This window comes from Hyperolius riggenbachi, chromosome 2, assembly GCF_040937935.1.
Source record: "Hyperolius riggenbachi isolate aHypRig1 chromosome 2, aHypRig1.pri, whole genome shotgun sequence".
In the NCBI taxonomy this organism is placed as follows: domain Eukaryota; kingdom Metazoa; phylum Chordata; class Amphibia; order Anura; family Hyperoliidae; genus Hyperolius; species Hyperolius riggenbachi.
This window is the reverse complement of record NC_090647.1, coordinates 47,518,784-47,543,237: the sequence shown is the minus strand read 5'-3', so window position 1 is coordinate 47,543,237 and position 24,454 is coordinate 47,518,784. Positions and strand designations below refer to the sequence as shown.

The 24,454-nt window shown below is 44.9% G+C and overlaps 1 protein-coding gene across 1 annotated transcript in view; it reads left to right on the top strand.

The window, feature by feature from the left end:
• Nucleotides 1-136: 136 nt before the first annotated feature.
• EED (embryonic ectoderm development) overlaps nucleotides 137-24,454 on the top strand; it is a 50,363-nt gene continuing 26,045 nt past the window's right edge. The window contains exons 1-7 of the mRNA XM_068264813.1: nucleotides 137-520; nucleotides 15,005-15,157; nucleotides 17,899-17,991; nucleotides 18,092-18,157; nucleotides 20,498-20,623; nucleotides 24,126-24,207; nucleotides 24,322-24,413. Of these exons, the coding sequence (XP_068120914.1) occupies nucleotides 239-520; nucleotides 15,005-15,157; nucleotides 17,899-17,991; nucleotides 18,092-18,157; nucleotides 20,498-20,623; nucleotides 24,126-24,207; nucleotides 24,322-24,413 (894 nt within the window). The 5' untranslated portion in view covers nucleotides 137-238. The remainder of the gene's footprint in view (nucleotides 521-15,004; nucleotides 15,158-17,898; nucleotides 17,992-18,091; nucleotides 18,158-20,497; nucleotides 20,624-24,125; nucleotides 24,208-24,321; nucleotides 24,414-24,454) is intronic.

Sequence of the window (24,454 nt, the reverse complement as noted above, 5' to 3'; positions counted from 1 at the left end):
AAAAAGCAGTTATTTCCCACAATGCAATGAGGTTCACAGACAGCAAACTGTCAGCTCTAGAAGCACAGACACAGGGACAGGATGCAGAGACACAGGGGTTTTATTATATAGGATTGCATCTCATTTGCAGATGATTCTCCTTTGCAGATGAATATGCAGTGTAGGGGAGGGGAAGTCATACAGAACGGTACAAGACTTCTGCAGAAAGAAGGCTGCTGCACCAGCGAGGTTTCTCCACATGGAGGACAACAGCACATGTATTTTAGATTTTTTTTTCCTCCGCAAAACGGACGAGCAGCAGCCAGAAAGCATCCCGCGCATGCGCACTGAGCGGCGTCTGTCTGCTGCTGAGGGCCAGCTGCGTCACGTGACCGTGGCGGCGCAGCGCTCTGACGTCAGGCGAGGCGGTGTGAAGATGTCTGAGGCTTCCGGTCGCGCGGCGGGAAAGGAAATGCCGGCCAAGAAGCAGAAGCTGAGCAGCGATGAGAACAGCAACCCAGAGCTGTCCGGGGATGAGAACGTAAGATGGCGCGGGAGAGGCCGGGGGAGCTTCCCAGGAGGGGACGCAGCGCAGCAGGGCCTCCGTATTGCGGGGAATCAGCGGCAGAGAGAGCCGAGAGCAGCCTGGCCCTCCCATTACCCATCACCAGAGTCCCAGGCTGTGCTATGGGGCTTTGCTGTGAGCTCGCCTGAACTCCCCTGTGCAATGGGGAGCCACAGGGGCCGGAGAGCACCGGGGTATGGCAGAGGAGCTGAGCCATGAGCTGCAGGACTCCATACTACGAAGCAGCACAGTGCTGGACCTGGGGAACCATCCATTACCAGCCTGATTATCCCTCATGTCATAGAGAATCAGAGTGCTGGACCATGGCAGGGAAACCATCCATTACCAGCCTGATTATCCCTCATGTCATAGAGAATCAGAGTGCTGGATTATGGCAGGGGAACCATCCATAAACAGCCTGATTATCCCTCATATCATAGAGAATCAGAGTGCTGGACCATGGCAGGGGAACCATCCATTACCAGTCTGATTAACCCTCATATCCTTGAGAATCAGTGCTGGACTATGGCAGGGGAACCATCCATTACCAGCCTGATTATCCCTCATATCCTAGAGAATCCGAGTGCTGGACTATGGCAGGGACTCATCCATAAGCCTGATCACCATTCATATTATAATATAGAATGCTTGACTATGGCAAGGGACCATCCATAAGCAGCCTGATCGCCCCCCTCATATTATAGAGCACGAGAGTGCTGGACTATTGCAGGGGAACCATCCATTAACAGACTGACAATCCCTCATATCCTAGAGAATCAGAGTGCTGGGATATGGCAGGGGAACCATCGATTAATAGCCTGATTATCCCTCATATCCTAGACAGAGTGCTGGACTATGGCAGGGGAACCATCCATAAGCCTGATCACCATTCATATAATATAGAGTGCTTGACTATAGCAGGGGACCATCCATAAGCGGCCCGATCACCCATTTATATTATAGAGTGCTGGACTATGGCAGGCTGACCTCTTCCCCCCCTCCCCTATTATTGAGAATCTGAGTGCTGGACTATGGCAGGGAACCCATCCATGGGCAGCCTGACCCCAACCACCAATATTATAGAGCTCCAGAGTGATGGACTATGGCAGGGGATACATCCATGAGCAGCCTGATTTCCCTCCCCCCCCCCTACTATTATAGAGCACCAGAGTTGCTGCACTATGGCAGGGGGGTCATCCATAAACAGCCTGATCCCCCCCCCCCCCCTTCATCCTTCATATTGTAAAGCTCCAGTGTACTGCACCATGGCAGGGGAGCCATCCATGAGCAGCCTGATCTCCTTTTCCCCTTAATATTGTAGAACTCCAGTGTGCTGCGCTATGGCAGGGGACTCCATGAGCAGCCTCATAATATAAACAGAGTGCTGGACTATTGCAGGGGACCTGTCCATAGCAGCCTGATTTCCCCCTTTCCTCATATTATAGAGCACCATTATAGAGTGCTGGACTATGGCAGGGGATCCATCCATGAACAGCCTAACCCCCCCCCCCTTATATTATAGAGCGCAGGAGTGCTGGGCAATGGCAGGGGAGCCGTCCATAAACAGCCTGATCCCCCTTCATATTGTAAAGCTCCAGTGTACTGCACTATGGCAGGGAAGCCATCCATCAGCAGCCTGATCTCCCCCCCCCCCCCATATCGGCACCAGAGTGCTGGGCTATGGCAGGGGAGCCATCTATGAGCAGCCTGATCTCGCCCCCCTCATATTATAGAGCACCAGAGTGCTGGGCTGTGGCAGGGGAGCCATCCATAAGCAGCTTGATTTCCCCCCCCCCCCCCCTTCATATTATAGAGCTCCAGAGTGCTGGACTATGACTAGGAACCCATTGTGGGCAGCCTAATCCCCCCTCATAGAGCTCCAGCATGCTGGACTATGGCAGGGGACCCACCCTTGGTCAGCCTGATCCCAAACCCCCCCCCCCCAATATTATAGAGCACCAGCAAGTCTTGGACTATGCACCGTCGATATCTCACCAGCGGGTCTTAGGCTGTGTCATGAGGTGCCTCTTTAAAAAGACACATCCCCGCAATCTTGTGGTAGAACAAAGGGATCAGTGAGATGTGCCAGGAGGGCCAAACTATTACCAGCCTGAACCTCTCCATCTTGCAGAGCAGAGGGAACAACTTATACTGGTCGCTGGACTGTGACAGGAGGCTGTGAGCAGTTGACAGTGTCTGTATTACAGAGTATCTCCGATACAAGCATGCTCTGACTGCCTGATCTCCCTTCATCTTCTGAATTATCACAGTGCCAGTGTGCCCTAACAGCCAAGGTATTTCAGTAGACACAGCTGTGAGCAGCTAGATTCCTTTTGGTGACAGCTTGGAGAAACCTAGGCATCACGGTTCCTAGGCTACTGAGGTCATGTGACCATGTTAGCGGGAGATATCAGTGTAGTAAAAGTATAGGCATCATGACACAGGATTAAGTGTTATTTGTGATTCTTTTAAATGGAGATAGTTTGTAAAGACCACCAGCAAGCAAGAAAATACTCATAATAATGTTTAATACTTAACTATCTTTTGGGTGCTTTTTCAATTGTATAATGGATGTTATTTTAAAGAGAATATGAAAATAGCTCCTAGGAGAAAACTCAGGTGAAAAAGTGACTTGCATATGGCCCCTGGACCACTTTTTGTGAGTTCACTTTACTCTCGACTTATCTCCAAGGAGATCCATTTTTAATCTTTTCTTTAAAATAATTTTTCAGTACTTTGCAATAGAAAAAGTGGATGTAAAAGTACTAAAACAAATATTCTGAGTATTTTCTTGCTTGAGGCTTAAAAGGCATTTTATTGACAAGTTGTAAAAATATCACCTAAGAGAAAACTCGAGAGAAAAAGAAAATTGCATATGGGCCTCCTGTGTCCAAAGTATTTCAGCTTCAGCCTTGTTACTTCCAATTAACAGATGGATTTCATTTCTCTAAAGAACACCTTTTTTATTTCCCTTTAAACAATACCAGTTGCCTAGCAGCCCTGCTGATCTATTTGCCTGCAGTAGTGTCTGAATCACACCAGTAATAAGTATGCAGCAAATCTTGTCAGATCTGACAATAATGTCAGAAACGCCTGATCTGCTGCATGCTTGTTCAGGGGCTATGGCTAATAGTATTAGAGGCAGAGGATCAGCAGGCCAGGCAACTGGTATTGATTAAAAGTAAATATGGCAGTCTCAATTATCACTCTCGCTTCAGTTGTCCTTTAAAGGGACTCCAAGCACCTCTTATGGGCATGCCTTTAAGCCAGACGACTTCTAACAAAGTTGTGCTATGACCCCTCTGGAGGAGCCTCTTGCAATGGCCATGCGTGTCACTTCCTCTTCTTGCTTCATTCAGTGATGCACTTCTCTAAGAGAGAAGACAGGGGTGACCCGGAAGTTATAACATAGCCAAGATGGCAGCCGTGATTTTTAAATTGAAATCGAACTAAAACTATTTGGTGTAGAACGGCGATTCAGGCATCAAATTGAAGAGGAGAGCACAAGCTACAGAAAGGTATGCATCTTTAAAGGGGCATTACAGCGAAAAACTGTAAGATTTAGAATATGTGCAAACATATACAAATAAGTAAAATTTTTCCAGAGTAAAATGAGCCATAAATTACTTTTCTTCTTCGTTGCTGTCACTTACAGTAGGTAGTAGAAATCTGACAGAAGTGACAGATTTTGGACTAGTCCATCTCTTTATAGGGGATTCTCAGGGATATGTTTATTTTCAAAAGCCCTTAGTGAATGGCAGTTCCGTCCAACTGCCAAAAAAACTGTGTAGGGAGCAGGAAAGCTGGTCAGCATCATTATTTAAATCCTTTTTAGGGAATATCTTTATAAAGAATAAAAAGCCTTGCTGAGAATCCCCTATGAAGAGATGGACTAGTCCAAAACCTGTCACTTCTGTCAGATTTCTACTTCCTACTATAAGTGACAGCATTATAGGAGAAAAGTAATTTATGGCTCATTTTACTCTGGAAAAAAATGTACTTATTTGTATATGTTTGCACATATTTTAAATTTTACAGTTTTTCGCTGTAGTGCCCCTTTAAGTACTTTGCAGTACTGGTCGGAGTCTAAAAGGCATACCCATGAGACGTGCTCGGAGTCCATTTAAGGATTGATAAATTTCCTTGCCGTCCAAGTAACTGTCAGAACTCTTATCCAGCATCTTAATTTGAAGGCATTGATTCTTTGGCGCACAGCCTTCCTTCTCACAACCATAAATTACTACAGGAAAAACCATGGCTTACACTAGAAACTATTGTTGGCATGGTGACATGCCTGCTTTTTATTACATTGTCCAAGCTTGTCATTGCTTTCATACAGGGATCTTGTTCCTTAGTCTAGTATTATTTTTCACCCTGTCCAGCCCCTAGAAGTCTGTGTCTCTTGCCCCCATTGCCAGCAGTGTTCTGCATTGCGTTGGTCTGGCGGTCACTGGAGGAAGAGACTGGGCTGGCTACACAAACGCCTGTTGTCCCCACCAGCTACACTGCACTACACTAACCCCTGCTGCCCTCTCCCCCTCCTTCAGATACGCTAACTAGCCACTACAACTACATGGAAAACCTTCAGCTCACAGTATATTGAGTTTAGTTGTGCTTCGGCTGGTGTAGACTCCTGCTTTTCTGTTGCCTGTTTTTCTGTAGCTGACATATGGACTAAATTACAGACAGTGCAATTAAGAGAAAGGGCTCTATAGAATCTGTAATTACAGGCTGCAGACTTGAGAGTAAATAGGGACGCGGACCCCTTACTGGACGGAAAGCACCTGTGTCATGAGATCTTTACACAGAGGGCCTGGAAAAATCCCAGGAGCCAGATATCCGGGGTGTGATTAGTTGAACTCTGGCTATTTTGGACACCATCATAGATCACAATCAATATTTGCAACTAGTGGGCACCGGTGATTATTCAGTAGCTGGTGTTTGGTTACAGTGTAGCTGTGTGTCGGTATTGTGGTATTGGGGTTCAGCTAGTATACAGCTGAGCTCTGGATATCTGCACCAGGGATCATCTGTGATGTAGCCAAGCTATGTGGAGTGGAGATAAGGGGGGGGGGGGGGTTAATAGCCAGGTAGGGACTCTGTTTTGGGGGAGGGGGGGTGTTAATGTTAAGGCACTTACACACTCCTGACTAAAGTCTGCTGAAGCGGCCAATAATCGTACAGCAGCTGGCAAACCACAAGCATTCTGCAGGGTGAATCTACTCCCTCACATTGATGCCGATCCCATTGTTTGCGCCCCTGCCCTCAGCATGATGTCACGCACGTGCTGCTCATTATCCTCCGGCCCCGCACAGCAACACAGAGCGCCGTCATCTACACAGCTGACGTGTGTGCAGCCCTGCCCAGCAATGTCGTACAAGGGAATCAGGTCATGATCCCCAATAGGCGACATCCGTCAGTTGTGTACGCACCTTCAGGCATATTAATAGGGGCACACCAAGGCAGGGTTGTTAGTGTACGGTCTATAGATAGGTGTGTGTGTGTGCTAGGGGGAGGGGGTTAGTGTTGGGCATATAGATAGGGAGTTAATATTGGGCATATAGATGGGGTTTGCTAGGGGAGGGGGGTTAAGCTACATACGCTGGTCTGAATTCATACTTGGCAGACAATGAGACAGCCATGGCTGAGAATCTGGCATCAGAATCTGTTTATTTTGTCAAGCACGGCTGGCTGTGCCCGGAATTGGATTTGGCACAGTAAAAGTAATAAAACATTGGAAATGAAACAACGCAAGTTTACAGTTTATCAGACTAGACAAGACAAATAACATTTATATCGCGCTTTTCTCCTGGCGGACTCAAAGCGCCAGAGCAGAGCAGCAGCCACTAGGGCTCGCTCTATTGGCAGTAGCAGTGTAAGGGAGACTTGCCAAAGGTCTCTTACTGAATTAGTGCTGGCTTACTGAACAGGCAGAGCCTGGTCTCCTGTGTCAGAGGCAGAGCGCTTAACCAGGGCTGTGGAGTCGGGGCAATTTTGGGCACTCTGAGTTGGAGTCGGAGTTGTTGATTTCATAAACGGAGGAGTCTGAGTCGGATGATTTTTGTACAAAATCCACAGCCATGTTACGTATTTGGCTATGGAGTCGGAGCCATTTTGGGTACCCGGAGTCGGAGTCAGTCGTGGTTTCATAAACTGAGTCGGAGTCGGGAGATTTTTGTCCCGACTCCACAGCCCTGCCTTTAACCAGTACACTATCCAGCCACACTAGCGTGTGCACAGCGACTGCACTACAATCGCTCGAGATTCGGCATATTGGAACTTTAGCGACGCTCAATCCCTGTACAACCGCATTGTTCTCTTAACATGCCGGAAAGTGCACTGCCGCCTCCATAGCAACAGACGCATCTCCAGCCAGGGGCTGATGATGCTTCTATTCAGCGCTCCGTCACCCAGCAGGGATTGGCAGACGATCCCTGGAAAAACCACCGTTGAGTATGGGCCTTTAGTGTTAGGTGATAAGTTGATTGTTGGTAATGTTCTATTACGGATCTACAATTACAGCTAGCTTGCGTCTAGGCTCTATATTCCTGTCCTGTTCTAAAGAGAATCTAAACTCCATCCAGCAGTTTTTGCTGACTCTTGGAAGTGTCGCATGGCGTACTGATTCTCGGCCTTTAGTACTTTCTGAATTGCTCATAAACAATGAGTATGCAAATAAGCAGTGGTGACTGCACGCTGGGGGCAGGTGTTTTGACTCAAACTGATTCAGCAGAATTTGTGACTGAAATGTAATTGATCATGATATTAAAGTGCAATCAAACCAGTGAATACTTTATTCCCGGCCAGCAGCAGACACAGATTCTCCATCTAGGCATCTATCCACAAAAAGAATCTTATGGTTTGAATAGTGTAGAATGGTGCCATGTTGCAGTGCTATCATAGGTTTTTAAGTGGGGGATAAACCATAACTTTGCACAGGGCCTAGTCAGATTTAAAGGACCACTTCAGCGAAAAAGTAAGCAGTTAAAATCTGTCAGAACTGACAGGTTTTGGCCTAGTTCATCTCCTCGTGAGGTATTCTCAGGGTTTTCTTTGCATTCAAAAGCATTTTGTGAACGGCAGTTCCTAAGTCTGACAAAATATTGTGCAAACATGTAGGGAGGCTGGCTTTTTTAAAGTACTTTTGAAAATAAAGCAAATCCTGAGAATCCTCCATGAGGAGATGGGCTAGTCCAAAACTTGTCGGTTCTGTCAGATTTTAACTGCTTATTTTTTTTGCTGCAGTGGTCATTTGAATCAGATTAGGCCCTGTGCAATGTTATGGGTTATCCCTCACTTATTCCAATTCCTGTCGATGTTAAACAAACAGGGATGGGAAATATAATGAGCATCTGTAGTTTGGATAGAATCGTTTTAAAGAAAATACCACAAGATGTCGTGACCATGAGAATGGAGGTAAGAGGCAGTAAAGTGTTTCAAATGGCCAATCGACTTGACTGAACGCTGGCTGAGGGAATTGCTTTCCCCACTCGGCACCCCGTTCTTGCATAGCAACAGGATGTGTTGATAGCCTGCAAGCTAGTGACGCTTCTGCACAGCCTCGGCGCAGTACAAGTCCTGAGCCTTCTCAGGCGACAGTCCTTGTGCATATGTATATAGTGGCATTCATTGGCAATCAGAAATTCAGATCATTGTTGCTGCCATCGTGTTACACGTCTTGGTTCTGTGCAGTTCGATCACACGGGTTGTTGGTTCTGGGAGAAGTTCCTGTAGTTATATTGTGGCTGGCTACAACCACGCAACTGTGTGCTGAGAATGCAGGCAGCTTAATTGCTACCAAATGCTGCCATTAAGGGAAGTATGCTTTCTATGAGCGGCACCCCTACGGCCTCAAGGCTTTAAAGAGGAAATGTAGTGAAAATAACAATGAATAAAATTGCTTATTGTTTACAATAATTTATAGATTAGTCAGTGTTTGCCCATTGTAAAATCTTTCCTCTCCCTGATTTACGTTCTGAAATGTATCACTGGTGGTGACATCTTCAGTCCTGCCAGGTGATCTGTACGGAATGTTAGTTACTGGGCGTTCTATGCACAGAGGGAGATGCTGCTTGCTTGGCAGTTGGAAAAAGTCATTATTTCCCACAATGCAATGAGATTCACAGGCGGCAAACTGTCAGGACTTAGGTCATAAGTTGTACAGAGGCAAGAGGGCAGGGATTATGTGAATGAACTCCTTAGGCGTGAGTCCTGGTGGATCGACAGACTGGGTACGCAGTCCCCGGCAGGCCTAAACGAGGACTTTAGTCTCAAGTGTTTCCTTTAAATATATAGCTGTTCTAAGGGTTAAACTACAAACTATAGCCAAGACCCGCCCCCTAATGGTGGGTGTGGTGTGGTCTAGCTTGTTTTTATAATGGAGAATCCTGTGATGGAATCCAAGCACTTGATAAAGGGCATTCCGCCTGAAACGTTGTTGATGTTGCTATACTGTGTACACCGCAATGAAGCATTAATAAAGTGAAGCATTGGAAAAGTTTCCGCTGAGGGTTGAGTTCCTATGGAATGTTCGTGTACAGGACTTAGGTCATGACATCACACTGTGGGAGGGGTTTTACCACAATATCAACCAGACATATATGTCCCTGATGATCTATTGGAGAAAAGGTAAAGATTTCTCATGGGAAAGGGGGTATCGGCTACGGATTGGGATGAAGTTTGAACCTTGGTTAAAGTTCCTCGTTAAGTACAGTTTTTTATTTCTTCCATAGACGCAGCTTATTTAAGCAAGATCAGAGGATGGTGGTTGCTTATTAGACATGACAGGGCATCTCTTGTGCTGATTATACTCTTTACATGCAGAGAGTCTGGGAGCTGCTTCATTGTCTGGCTTCTTTGTTATTCCCAATAGTATGTTTCTTCTCCTGTTCCTTGCTAATTACAGGGCTGTACACATGGGCATTGTTTATTCTCAGACAGTGGGATTAATTATAGGCTGTGCGCCCTAGGGGGCTTCTCTGTGTAGTTCTTATGAGCTATGGGCTCAGCAATTCTCCTTATGATCTATGGCGGCGTGTCGACTAAAGGTGCCCATTAACAGTACAATCTCCCAAACAATCAACAGTCCTATTGGATAAAGTTCAAAACGCTCACCACCTCAAACTAGCAATTGGGGAAGATACTGTACAGTATAAAGACTCTGTGCGAAACCTTGGGGTGATCCTGGATGGAAATCTAAAACTCAGACAGCAGGTATCAGCTGTCGTCAAGTCTTCCTTCTTCCATCTAAGAAATATAGCGAAAATAAAACACCTAATCCCAGCTGAAGACCTACCTGCCCTGGTTCACGCATTTGTATCCTCCCGCCTAGACTACTGCAACACCCTGTTCATCGGATCTACAGATAAGGTTCTGCACCCCTTACAGCTAGTACAGAATGCTGCAGCCAGACTCCTAGCCAATGCCCCCCGCAGCTCACACATCACCCCAGTACTGCAAACTCTTCACTGGTTGCCAGTAAAATGGAGAATCAATTTTAAGATCTGCCTGCTGACATTCAAGGCTCTACACCACATGGGACCCAAATACATAGCGGATCTATTGGAACTTTATGCCCCTCCACGCATCCTCCGCTCTGCCAACAAGATGAAGCTGGTTATTCCCAGGATACACTTAACATTTGGTGCTCGGGCCTTTTCATATGCAGCCCCTACTCTATGGAACTCACTTCCACAATCAGTACGAGAGGCTCCTTCTCTGGACAGCTTTAAAAAAAGGCTAAAAACTCACCTCTTTTCCCTAGCCTTTGAGACTGCATAATGCAGGGTCACAGCGCTTTGAGTCCCCAGGGAGAAAAGCGCTATATAAATATTATTGTTATTGTTATTATTGTTGTAGTTTATAAGAAATGATCGTTCAGGCCTACCAACAATGATAAGCAAATCTGATCAGTCTAATAGATACGATCCAAAATTATGATTTGAGGAAACGCTTGATAGAACGATTGTTTGTGGGCAGTCAGCAGCAGTGTTCTCCCCAGGCTCTTTTAGCCGAGTGTTCAACCCGACTAGTTTTGGTGACCACCCGGCTGCCATCAGCTCACCTCCTCCTATGCTGCAAGCAGAGTTGCGCACAGAAGCACCAGCCCTACATTCTCTCATCTGGCCTCACCCGGCTACATTTTCATGCCACCCGGCTGGAAAAAAATTCTGGGGAGAACACTGAGCACCATTAACTGTACTGGATTCAATCAATGGTAAGGTTGATCGTTAGGCGCCATACATGCGTCTTTTTTTTTTTTTTTCCCATCCTCTGTGGGCCTCTGTACCGATTCGATCACTCTATAATCAAATCTGCCTGAAAACTATTACACAGCCATGTCCTTTCAAATTGCCATGGGGGGGGGGGGGTGGGGGTAAGGAGGCATTCGTGTGTATAGGCTGAAACACGATGCATTTGCTGTGCAGCAGGAAATTGTCACATCATGTCAGCTGCCGCTTACTCAGGTGTACATGTGCCATTCCTCTGTCAGTATCAAGCATTGCAGATACAAAGGAGCAGTTAACAGGAGATGAGCATACGGCTGTCAGCTGGCTATGTGAAAGAGGCCTTATCGAATGAGTGCAGAATCTCTGGCTAGTAACTCCTCCTCCTGCCCAGACTGACCTCCTATAAGCCTATGCTACATTTTTTTTATTTATGCATTTGTTTTATTTATAAAGCGCCAACATATTACGCAGCGCTGGACATTAGTTTAGGTTACATATAATATTTAGGGGTGACATACAGCAATATGACAATACAAGAAAAACCAGATCACGCAGCACAGTATGAGTACAAGGTAATGCTTAGTCACTGGAGGGGAGCATGGAGATTAGGCAAGTTAGGTTCACTCAGATGCATAGCATGGGTTCACAGTAATGGAGGTGCATAATCGGGTAGGACACAAAGGAGGAGGACCCTGCCCAAAGGCTTAAAATCTAGAGGGAGAGGAAGGGACATGAAAGGTAGGGGACCAGAGTTCAGCTGTGGGTTTAGAGCACTTGTGAGGGGTAGTAGGCCAGAGTGAAAAGGTGAGTTTTGAGGGCTGCCTTGAAGATGATGGAGGGGGCTGCCCTAATGGGTGGAGGTAGGGATTTCCATAGTGTTGGAGCAGCTCTTGAGAAGTCCTGGAGGTGTGCATGGGACTGGGTGATGCGGGGGGTGGTTAGGCAAAGTTCATTGGAGGAGCGGAGTGAGTGGCTAGGTGTGTACCTCTGAGGAAGATCAGAAATGTAGGTTGGAGAGATTTGTAGGTACATGGGTCTCATAGTGCCTAGGTGCTGGAGAAGCTGTAGGCGAGGCCTGTTTAGTTTATAGGGAATTGGGGTATTAAATCAAAAAACAAAAAAAGTATTTGGCTTGAGGAATGCCCTATAAACTATATGAAAGGAACACTATTATGCAATGAGTAAAAGTTTATCTCGGATCCACTTTAAAGAGGAACTTTGCTGAAAGATAGGAAAAAATCAATTTATTACAAAGTGAGAAATTGAAGCTAGATTAAGAAATGATTGATGTTCGTTTAATTCGTTCATGCTTGATTCATCCTGAGTTTGCAGATCAGCATCTTTACTGCTGGCAGACAAAAAACAGGACTGCATCAACTGCCATTATCTATAAACACACCCACAGTTGATATTTCCAACAATGTAAAGGAGTTCATAGACAGGAAACTGTCAGGGCCATGGCCCTGCCATCACACTATGGGAGGGGTTTCACCACAATATCAGCCACACAGACCCTACTGACGATCTATTGGAGAAAATGTAAAGATTTCTCGTGGGAAAGGGAGTATCGGCTACCGATTGGTATCAAGTATAATCCTGTGTTCGTGGTAGGAGGAGGAGGTCCGCTCTTATCTATAGAGCAAATCCTTTATTTCTGGACATATCTAAATATAAAATGACATCAAGCATCACATAGTATATTCCTGGGTTCCTCTTTAACTACCGAAAGACCGCCTAACGCCAATTGGCGGCAAGTCCTGTGGCTGGTATTTGCAGGAGATCGTGTGCGCATCTCCGCATGAATGACGGAGCTCCGCTCCACCATCAGTCGCCGCTAGAGACTGTTAGACAGCTAAACTGCCGTCTTTTCACTGCGTACAGCGCTGCGATGTAAGGCCTTCAGAGGATCAAGGGTGATCGGCTGCCATAGGCTGAAGCCTATGACAGCCGATCACAGTGTTTGGCTGGTGGGGGGGAGGGTGGGTTTCGGGGGGGGGGGGGGGGATTACAAAAATAACATACATATTTGCAAAAAAAAACAACAAACATTGGGGAAACAATCAGACCCCACTAGCACAAAGCGCTGTTGGTGGGGAGAAAACTGTGTGTGTGTGTGTGTGGGGGGGAGGGGGAAGGGGGGAGAGGATCACCTGTGTGCGGAGTTGTGCGGCCCAGCAGCGAGCCCTTAAAGCTGCAGTGGCCCATTTAACAAAAATGACCTGGTCTTTAGGGGGGGTTTAGCACTGCGCTCCTCAAGTGGTTAATGTTGCTACCTTACTTAGAACTGCTGGGATTTTTCTTAGGCTTTCTTCTACCCTCGGAAATGTACTGAAAGCACAACGGGACTTTCTCCTCTGCTGAAAGTGTGAAATCCCCTTTACGTGTAAGATGTGATGGGTATCAGTCCGGAAAACCACACAAAGTGTTAAGTTTGCAGGTTATCTGTCTGTGTGTGGCTCTGCAGTCATTCAGAGAATTGGCAACCTCTTTACACGGCACACAGATCTCTCTGAATGGCTCAGCTGCCACACACGGTTCTATCAGAATGTGTCAGCTTTGGAAATATGCAGATTTGACCTTTTGCAGTTCTCTGGGTGATTCAGCCTATGCAGATGACACAAGTGCTGCTTGGCATGTGTATTTTTACAGTAATAAATGAGTTCCTAGAAACATGCAGCAGGATGGATGTGCGTGACGCCCCCATGTATTGCATAAAATGTGGCAACTTAGCATGGGTGTGTTGCTATGGTAGACTGCATAGATTAATAAAGCCCCGGGGATATTGTGGTTGTTCCCTTGCCTGTATGCATTCCCCATTATGGAGCTGCCAGATGTGGTGTCAGCAGCAGTAAAGCAAGCAGCTGAGCGACTATTGTCTGATTATTCCTTAACCACTTGCCGACCAGGGGATTTTTCAGTGATCGGTGCTGCGTGGGCTCTACAGCCCGCAGCACCGATCAGGAGTGCAGCAGGGCGATCAGACTACCCCCCTTTTTTCCCCACTAGGGGGATGTCCTGCTGGGGGGGTCTGATCGCCGCCGGCTGCATTTGCTTAGTGGGGGGGGCTCTTCAAAGCCCCCCTCCGCAGCGTTCTCCGCCGTCTCGCCGCTCCCTCCCTCTCCCTCCCCCTGTGAGCTGCGCAGGACGGATATCCGCCCTGCGCATTGAAGGATAGGCTTCAGCCTATAATATGCCGGCGATCCCCGGCCAATCAGAGGCCAGGGATCGCCGATCTGATTTACGGCGCTGCTGCGCAGCAGCGCCGTATGATGTAAACAGCGGGGATTTCTTCCACGCCTGTTTACATTTTGCCGGCGAGCCGCGATCGGCTGCTCTCCGGCTGTTCACGGAGACACCCTCCGTGAACTGACATGGAAAGGCCGTTTCCATGGTAACCCGCAGATGACCAGTTTACGCCAATCAGCGTTAGCTGGTCGTCAAGAGGTTAAAGCGGACCTGAACTCAGAACTTCCTCTCTGCTCTAAAAGATAAGCAACATCATAACCTTTTAAAGGAAAACATTCTTTGTCACAGCTGATACAAATCCTGCAATAAATCTGCAGTGTCTACTTCCTGCTTTCAAGGAAGCAGACATAGGGTTAACATACTGTTGACAAATTAGCTGCTTTGCCGAGGCAGACAGCTGAGAGATCAAATAACACTTGATAGATGAGGAGGGATTAGACAGGCTAAACTTTTTAAATACATATAGGGGGCATTTTTCAAGGTTTTCTTCTGTCCTGTGCAAGAGTTCAGGGCTTTAAAGAGAACCCAAGGTGGGTTTTAAGAATCCCATTAGCACACAGAGGCTGGTTTTGCATACAATGCCCAGCCTCTGCTGCTATACTGTATGCCCCCCCCCCGCTCTGCTGTCCCCCATAAATCAAACCGCCGTGCTAGGCTGTGTACATGCAGGCTGTCACTCTCCGCCACTCCCCCGCCTCCTGTATAGCGCAGCTTCCTGCCTGCGTACCTTTCCTCCACTATAGAGGAGGCGGAGGAGCGGCGGAGAGTGACAGTGTCCTGTTGATCCACTGCCTCTGTTTAGCTATAGTCCCTGAACAAGCATGCTCACTTCTGGTGTTCTAAAGGGAGGACTTTTAACATTGTTACTGTGATTTTTAAGCTTTCCGTTCTGTTTTGTTTTCCTTGGTACCGCTTTAAAATTATTTCCTTTTGCACAGGAAGTTTTCAGATCCTTAACTTTACCTTTCTTGTTGTTTGTATACAGGATGATGCGGTCAGTATAGAGAGCGGCACAAACACAGAGCGGCCCGACACCCCCACAAACACAGCCAACGCCCCTGGCAGGAAGGGGTGGGGCAAAGGAAAATGGAAGTCCAAGAAATGCAAATACTCATTTAAGTGTGTAAACAGCCTAAAGGTAAGTGCCCTTGAAAGGGAAGGGACATAAACGTACTGCTCTGCATCCCTATATTTATTTAAAAATGTGTTGTATAGTGGGAATATAAATTGTGAAAAGTAAGTTCATAGTGAACAAAATGCAAGACCGTTACTACACTAATTATGTGACCAAAGATCATCTCCAGGCATTGATCTTCCGTTAAAAATCTATTCTTGATGGTGATCACATCAGAAGCACAGACTTCAGCTTTTCTGGTTCTGTGGGATCTGGCTGCTGCAGGCTCTTTGACCACGTCACTAGGCCTGCTCAGACTGCACAGGAGAAGGCACAGACTGAATCTTCCGGGGAAGATTGCAGCTCGCAGCACTGACCTGCAGGATGTTGCCAGTACAGTGTCTGTGCTTCTGACGAGATATTTTGAAGAGACTCTAACAAAATGTTCATCCTTATGTCTTCTATCCTATAAGTTCATATGCCTGTTCTAATGTGGTCTGGCTTACTGCAGCCTTTCCTACTTGCACAGTGGCTGTATTATATCTGTTATATGATCTAATCTTCTCTTCTCTGTCTGCTCTGTCGGGCTGAGGCACTCAGACTGCAATGTGCAGGGCTGCTTGTGATTGGCTAGAAGCTATACACATCCTCTGCAGGCTCTGTATGACTCATACACTCTGCTCATGTGAGCCTATCACAAGCTGGTTAGTTAGTTTTTAAACACTGCCTAAAACTGGCAATTACAAGCCAGGTTTACAGCAGAGAGTGGCAGAAACAGCACAGAGGGGCCCAGGAGAACATAATGAATAGAATAGTATGCTTTTTGTTGTAAGAATTTTAGAGTACAGATTCTCTTTAAAGGTATTCATTTGATATTGGGAACTCTGGAAGATTTCCAAGATGATGCAAATGTGTGCAGTTTGCAAAGAACCAAGCAAATGCAACCTCTAGTGCAGTGATGGCTAACCTTGGCACTCCAGCTGTGGTGGAACTACAAGTCCCATGAGACATTGAAATACTCTGACAGCTCTAAGCATAACTCTGGAGGCAGAGGCATGATGGGATTTGTAGTTTTGTCACAGCTGGAGTGCCAAGGTTAGCTATCGCTGCTCTAATGGATAATTTCCATTACATTTTCATCAACTCCAACAAGGATAAAATGTATTAAAAACAGTTTTAAATGGGAGGTAGTGGTGGACTCTCCTCCCAACAGATGGCACGAAGAAAACCAATATTTATTGGAGTACACGCCACTTTGCGATGTTTCGCAGGTTAAGCCCTTCCTCGGGCAAACTGAGTCACTGTGCGCAAGTAATTTTGCTCGAGGTGCCTCTGCATCTACAGTTTTTAGCGTATTTTATCCATGTTGGCACCTCGGTTTTACCCATGTTCTAAATTGCCTTCTGTCCACTCTTGTTGGAGGGGTGTAACCACTTGCTTTCAACAACTACAGAGAGCACTTCTGCAAGTGGGCTTGGGTTTGTCCTTTCCACTGGCCTTACACAGTGGTTGTCTTAGAGCAGTGTTTCTCAACATTTTATTGATATGTACCCCTTTTAAAATGCTGTACTCACCAAGTACCCCCTAGCATAATACACATTATCACAAGTACCCCCTGACAAATATATATTTAAATTGTAGTACATGATAATTGGTTCTAAACAATGTCCAAGCATTTACTATTGCTTTTAATTAGATAAAACACTAATTTGGTATTGTTTAAATAAGATTTATCATTTTCTAAAACTCTAAATTTGTTATTCTTGGTTAACTATATCAAGCCTGAGTACCCCCTGGAACCATCAGAAGTACCCCCTGGGGTACGCGTACCACACGTTGAGAAACTAGGTCTTAGAGAACATACATGTCAGACATCAAATTTGGAACCAAACTGGTTTCCCTACTTTGCATTATGTTTGGTCCTCTGTAGACCATCAGGGATGTTAGATTGGTGGTGAAGGCTTAGATCACCAGAAAAGTCATATGGGGGAGGGGGGAAAGCACTAGACCCCAGGGAATTGTATAGGGGAGGGAGGGGGGCAATAGACACCAGGGAACTGTAGAGGGGGAGGAGTGAGGACCACTAAACACCACATAACTATATAGGGAACCTCTGGACACCAGGTAACTGTATAGGAGAGGGAGCAGGGCCACTAGACACCTGGGAACTTTGTAGAGGGAGGAGAGGGTCCTCCAGCTTGAAGTCCGAAGTGTACGTAGTGAGGTTTGCAACGTGTCCAATAGGACGCGTGCAAGCTATTTGGAGTGCAGGCAGGATGGCGGAATTGTGGGTAATTAACCCCTTATCATCCAGCCGCACAGCTGCGGCAATTAAGGCTCATTTTAATTACGAATTTGAGTCCTTACGAACTCGTGATTACTCCTGAGCCCATCCCTGATAGACACCAGGAAACTATATAGGGGAGGGAGGGGGCCATTAGACACCATGGCATTTTATTAGGGAGGAAGGGGGGAGGTCACTAAACATTGAGGTTGACTTGGTCCCAGTTTTCAGTTTTTGCCCATAATAGGCTCAATTCACTAAGCTTTATCGAACACTTTATGGATCGTTTGATAATTTACCTCATGAGTAAAATCTAATTTTGAATTCTACTGCACTGTATTGGACCCTCTGTCCCACAACTTAGGCCCTCCCCCGTTGTGTGTTTGCTTCTTTCATCCGTTATCTGCTTGTGTTGCCATGTCCTTGTTTCCGTGTAAGGGCGGTTACAGAATGTTAATGCATGCCTCTTGTGTCTCTGCAGGAAGATCACAACCAGCCACTTTTCGGAGTTCAGTTTAACTGGCACAGTAAGGAAGGGGACCCGCTGGTGTTTGCTACAGTCGGCAGTAACAGGGTACGTGCTGTTATAACTGATGGCCTCACACTGTGGGTAGCATGGGTCACATTCTTTTAGAAAATATCAATTCATCTCATTTTGTTTTTTTTCCTTGCAGGTCACGTTATATGAATGCCATTCACAAGGAGAAATCAGATTATTGCAGTCTTATGTCGACGCTGATGTATCCTTTTGCTGCGATTTATGGCTAGAGCACATCATTGAGCAGGAAGATGGTTTCTTGTTAAAGCAGTAGGATCAGCCATACTATTCCAGGGAAAAAAAAACACATATATAAGTAGATAAATACTTGATCTACTTACATAACACATGTATTGTACTGTCCACGTTTTGATTTCAGTGAATGTTATATAGTAAATGACGAGAATTCTATTCCTGGTGGGGGCCATGTCTTTTGCCCACAGTTAAGGCTAACTCATGATGTCATTTCTGCCCTTTACTTTTTTTTCTTGTCTCCCCCAATCGCTGAGTCACCTCAGCCTTGCTTGTACACACAAGTGAGTAGGGGATCAGGGTTCAGATAAGAAGCTGGCAGGGAAATGGAAGAAGAGGAATAGATTATAGATAAAAAGAACCCCCAGCATGCAATTCTTTGGAACTACTACTAAAGGGCCAGTGTTCCTTAAGTATGTGATAACTCCAAATCATAACAGCAGAAAAAGTATTGAAAGTTTTGAATGCAGGCTTAGCATCTTAATCACTTAATACACTCAGACCAGTTGCTGTTAATGAAATTAAATTTCATTTAAAGCAGAATGAAACCCAGCGTTTCTTCTTTGCTGTAATAGATTATTTACAGCATATTCTATACAACCAGCATTTTTTTTTTACTAGAACAGCATTCAAAGGGTTACACACAGGACTTAAAAGTTCCCTGCCAGCAAAGCTGGACGCATCGGAAGTGCAGATAATGTTATCTTGTATTTAATTGTATCAAGTGAGGAATGTAAACAAACACTTCTCTGACACTGCCGGCTCTGCTGAACAAAGTCAGACAATCAGAAAGAATTTCTGCTTGTTACAACATGAATAAAGCAGTTCTATATAAAATGCAAAGTCAGCTCTGAGAAAAAAGTGTACTTTGGGAACTTATCATTTCTAAATGAATAATACTTATGCACAAAAGCAAATATAACAGTATGGCATGTTTTTATTGAATATTATGTCAGGGTTTTATACCGATTTAACTGTACTTCAGACCTAGCTCTGCACCACTGATATTCCGTATTCACACTGAGAGTATAAGTGGCTTGGGCTGGGTTTCCTTGGTATTGAGATTTTTCCAAATTAAAAAAGAATCCAGCAGATCGGACCCCCGATGTGGTGTTACCAAACTCTGCCAGCCGAATGGCAGAGTGTAGTAACACCGCATGTGACTCATCAGTTTATGAAAATGCCAACTCTGACTCCAGCTACCCAAAATTGCTCTGACTACTCAGTCTAATACTTACCGTACCTGGGCTATATGGAGTCATCATCCAACTCCCCAGTTTATGAAACCACCAACTCCAGGTACCCAAAAATAACTTGGTCCTGGTTACCCGGCTGCCAAAAAAAAATCTCATGTCTCATCTGAGGACAGCAACAGTTGTGCTCAGATGCAGCTTCATATGGGGGTGGAGCGCACCTGTCCAATGCCCGTGTCGGGACACTAGCAAGCACCCGGCTGGGGAACTGGAGCAGGGGTTTTCCCCACCTTGATAGATTGGCAGCAGGAGTATTTGTATTTACAGGGCAGCGCCAATTATACCCTCTCATAATTTCTGTTATCCAAAACTATTTAACATGATCGTGAGATAGTACACAAACTGAATATCCGCCTCATTTAAAGAGTCTGAAGCCTCCAAAAATATTTGTTTTTACTTGACAGTCCTCTTTAGTGTTAATGACCTAGCTGAAACGGCGCGTCCCCGCAGCTGAACGCTCAATACCCCTGAATTCCCGGGGCAGATTTCCGCGACTTTCCAGGACGTGGATTTTGCTGCCCGGGGAGGCAGAGCTTTGGGCTGTAGCTTTGCCTCCATTCCCATCAATCTGCACTGATTGACGCCTCCCCTGCCCCTCTCGGTAAAAGAACACTGAGAGGGGCGGGGAGAGGCGGAGATCCGCTCAGATTGACTCGATTAGAGGCAGAGCTACTGCGCAAAGTTCTGCCTCTTTCAGGAAGGGGCCCTGAAATATGCCCCCCGGGGGTATTGAGCGTTCGGCCGCGGGGATGCGGCATTTCACCAATGGCATTAATGCTGAAGAGGACTGTCAAGTAAAGACAGGTATTTTTGGAGGCTTCAGACTCTTAAGGCCAACTATTCCCAGTTCCACCCAAATGACCGGTGCATGCACACGATGTGCGTAAGGGATGCAGCTAGGTGTTATTTTAGCAGCTGTAATAATACAAGTTCCTTCCATGGTGTGATCTCTTTATTAGACTGGCTTCTGCTCTGCAGTTAAAATGCTACCATGTATAGCTACAGTCATGCGTGTTTTCCTTAAGTGTGAGATATAGGCAGATGAAAACTTTTACACCTGCGCGTGGACATACGACAGCAACACTAGTCACCCGCTCCTGGCAGTAGCTGGCTCTAGGGGCATCATCCGGATAATCAACCCCATCACTATGCAGTGTATAAAGGTAAGCAAATGCTGACACTTATGGGATTACAGATGCAGGTCGCTCCTCAGACAGTAGGGGGGACTGGCTGACAAGCGTGCAGTTCAGCCGTCTGAAAGTCTTTAGGACTGGGACTCGCACTGTTGCCAACCGCTAACACAAATGCAACATGATTTTAAAATCAAATGCATGCGTTTTTGCTTCCGTTTTTTTTTTCTTGTGATTGGCTAAAAGTCTTTCAACAGGAAGTTGCAAGGTCTCCCGAGATTATACCTCGAAAAAACACAATGCAATTGCATCGCGTTTTTGTATGCTACTTTCAAATGCAACGCTCAAAAAGCACTGCTGTCACAGATTGCGATTTTTTTTTTTTCTTTAAATGGCACTCATGTGTACAGTTCATCGTGATTTTCATGACTCTTAAATGCGCATGCGATTATAAAAATACAAAGCACCCATTGTGTACAGTCCTTAACTGTTGTGGACATGGGTGTGAGTATCCCTTAACCATTTCAGCCCTCAGTCGTTTTTCACCTTATGCATCCGAGCAATTTTCAACTCCCATTCATTCGCCAATAACGTTATCCCTAATTATCACAATGAGTTGATCTATATCTTGTTTTTTCCAACACTAATTAGGCTTTCTTTGGGTGGTACATTTTGCTAAGAATTTATTTTTTCCTAAATGCATTTTAACAGGACTATTAAGAAAAACATTGAGAAAATTAATTTCTCAGTTTTCCGCCATTATAGCTTTAACCACTTTACCCCCGGCGGTACGAAATCCGTACCTTCCGCGCTCCCGCCGCTGTCCACGCTCCCGCCGCTGTCCACGCTCCCGCCGCTGTCCGCGCTCCCGCCGCTCGTGCGTGCGCACCCGCCGCTCGTGCACGCCGCCGCCCGCTTGCCCGGAGATCAATGAACGGGAAAATCCATTCCTGTTCGTTGATCTAAGCCCCCGCAATGATCTGCTGCTTCTTTCAGAAACAGCGCGATCATTGTAAGTCTCCCAGCCTCCTACTGCTTCCTGTAAGCGTCCTTCCGGTCGCTTACAGGTCGCATGTAAACATACTCACTGTGGCCATCTTGTGTCCAAATAGTAAACTACACCCTAATGTATTTTACACATACAAATAAATTGTTTTACATAATAAATTAACTCATTACCTCCCACACTCCCCAATTTTTTTTTTTGTAATTTAAAAAAAAAAAATATATATATATATATATATATATATATATATACAATAAAAAAAAAAACATAAATAGTTACCTTAGGGACTGAACTTTTTAAATATTTGTCAAGAGGGTATAACACTGTTACTTTATAAACTACGGGCTAGTAATTAGGGATGGAAGCAAAACTGAAAAAAATGCACCTTTATTTCCAAATAAAATATTGGGGCCAAACATTGTGATAGGGACATAATTTAAACGGTTTTATAATCGGGAATAATGGGCAAATACATTTCATGGGTTTTAATTACAGTAGCATGCATTATTTAAAAACTATAATGGCCGAAAACTGAAAATAATAATTTTTTCCCACATTTTTTCCTATTTTCCCCATTAAAACACATTTAGAATAAAATAATTCTTGGCATAATGTCCCACCTAAAGAAAGCCTAATTGGTGGCGGAAAAAACAAGATATAGTTCATTTCATTGCGATAAGTAATAATAAAGTTATAGACGAATGAATGGACGGAGCGCTGAAAGGTGAAAATTGCTCTGGTGTTCAAGGGGTAAAACCCCTCAGTGGTGAAGTGGTTAAAATAATACATGCTACCATAATTAAAACCTATTTATTTTATTTCCCATTTGTCCTGGTTATTACACCATTTAAATTATGTCCCTATCACAATGTATGGTGCCAATATTTTATTTGGAAATTAAGGTGCATTTTTTCAGTTTTGCATTCACTATTTATAAGCTTATAATTTAAAAAATATTAGTAATACACCCTCTTTACATGCATATTAAAAAAGTTCGGACCCTTAGGTAACTATTTGTTTTGGTTTTTTTAATTGTATTTTTTTTCATTAAATTTTATTTGGGTAATTTTTGGTGTGGGAGGTAAACAGTTAATTTTAAATGTAATACTGTTTATTTAATAAAAAAAAGGTATGTGTATACTATTTGGCCACAGTCTTAGTCTTACAGCCTTAAAGAAGCCGTTGGTCTTTCTGCCGGGGACATAGATCAATGAATGGGAACTATGTTCCCATTTATTGATCTCCGTGCTAACGGGGGCGGCACGGGAGCGCGCAGCAGCCGAATGGACGTGAGTTACGTCTATTCGGCTAAAATGGCTGGAGATCCTCTTTAACCTAAAGTAAAAATGTAGCAGGCTACCTGTAAAAGAAAGTTATAGATGCCTGCGCTGCCTTGTCCAGTGAAGCCGTCCCGAAGACCCTGCATCACCCGACTTACAGAACAAGGCCCCACCTCCCTTCTCTTCCCAGAGAAAAACGCCAAGGTATCTCTTTTACAGGTAGCCTGCTAGATTTTAGGCTGGAGATCTACTTTAAAGGTCCACTATCGCGAAACAATTCCAAAAAGTAAAATACATGTAAACTCATACAAATAGGAAGTACTTTTCTCCCAGAGCAAAATAAGCTATAAATTACTTTTCTCCTGTTTTTGTCACAGTGGGTAGTAAAAATCTGACCTGTTTTGAAGTAGTCCATCTGCATATGTGGAATTCTCAGTTTTTTCTTTTTCAAAATCACTTAGTAAATGGCAGTTGCTGAGTCCAACACTTCTCCAGAAGTGCTTCAGTAAAGAATAAACATAATACTGAAAATTCCTCTTGTAGATGGAGTAGTCTTAAAGGACAACTGAAGCAAGAGGAACACAGAGGCTGCCATATTTATTTCATTTTAAGCAATACCAGTTGCCTGGCTATCCTGCTAATCCTCTACCTCTAATACAGGGATGTCAAACCGGTCCTTCGAGGGCCGAGGTCCTCACACATTTTTGACACAGCTCACACTAATTGATGGGACTGAATCAGGAAAGGTGGGGTCCATCCGGTAGAACACATTTCTCTCTTTCTCAGTCCATCCTAAACACTGGCATGGATCCGGCCCTTCAGGCCTGGAGTTCGACACCTGTGCTCTAATACATTTAGTCATAAACCCTGAACCAGCATGCAGCAGATCAGGTGTCTCTGACACTGTCAGATCTGAAAGATTAGCTTCATGCTTGTTTCTGGCATTATTCAGACACTACTGCATCTTAATAGACCAGCAGGACTGCCAGGCAACTGGTATTGTATAAAGGGAAATAAATATGGCAGCCTCCATATATTTCTCACTTCAGTTTTCCTTTAAACTTGTCAGTTCTATCAAATTTCTACTACGTACTGTAAGTGACCGCAATATAGGAGAAAAGTAAATTATGGCTCATTGTACTCTGGAAGAAATGTGCTCCTTATTTGTATGTTTACATGTGTTTTAAATTCTACATTTTTCGTGATAGTGGTCCTTTTTCATGAATGTTTGTTCCTCTTCTTATTCCAGCACTACGTTGGCCATGGCAATGCAATCAATGAATTAAAATTCCACCCGAGGGATCCAAATCTTCTGTTATCTGTAAGCAAAGGTAATTTTATTGGGCTTCTCAGTGACCTACATACAGCACTTGATTGATTGAATTGTGTATCCTCCCTGTACAATCCTATTGACCTGGCAAACCCCTTCTTTCCTTTTCCTGCAGACCATGCACTGAGATTGTGGAATATTCAGACAGACACCCTGGTTGCAATATTCGGCGGCGTAGAAGGCCACAGAGATGAAGTATTAAGTGCGGTATGTTAATCGCTGGTCCATCTTTTCGCTATACATAAGAG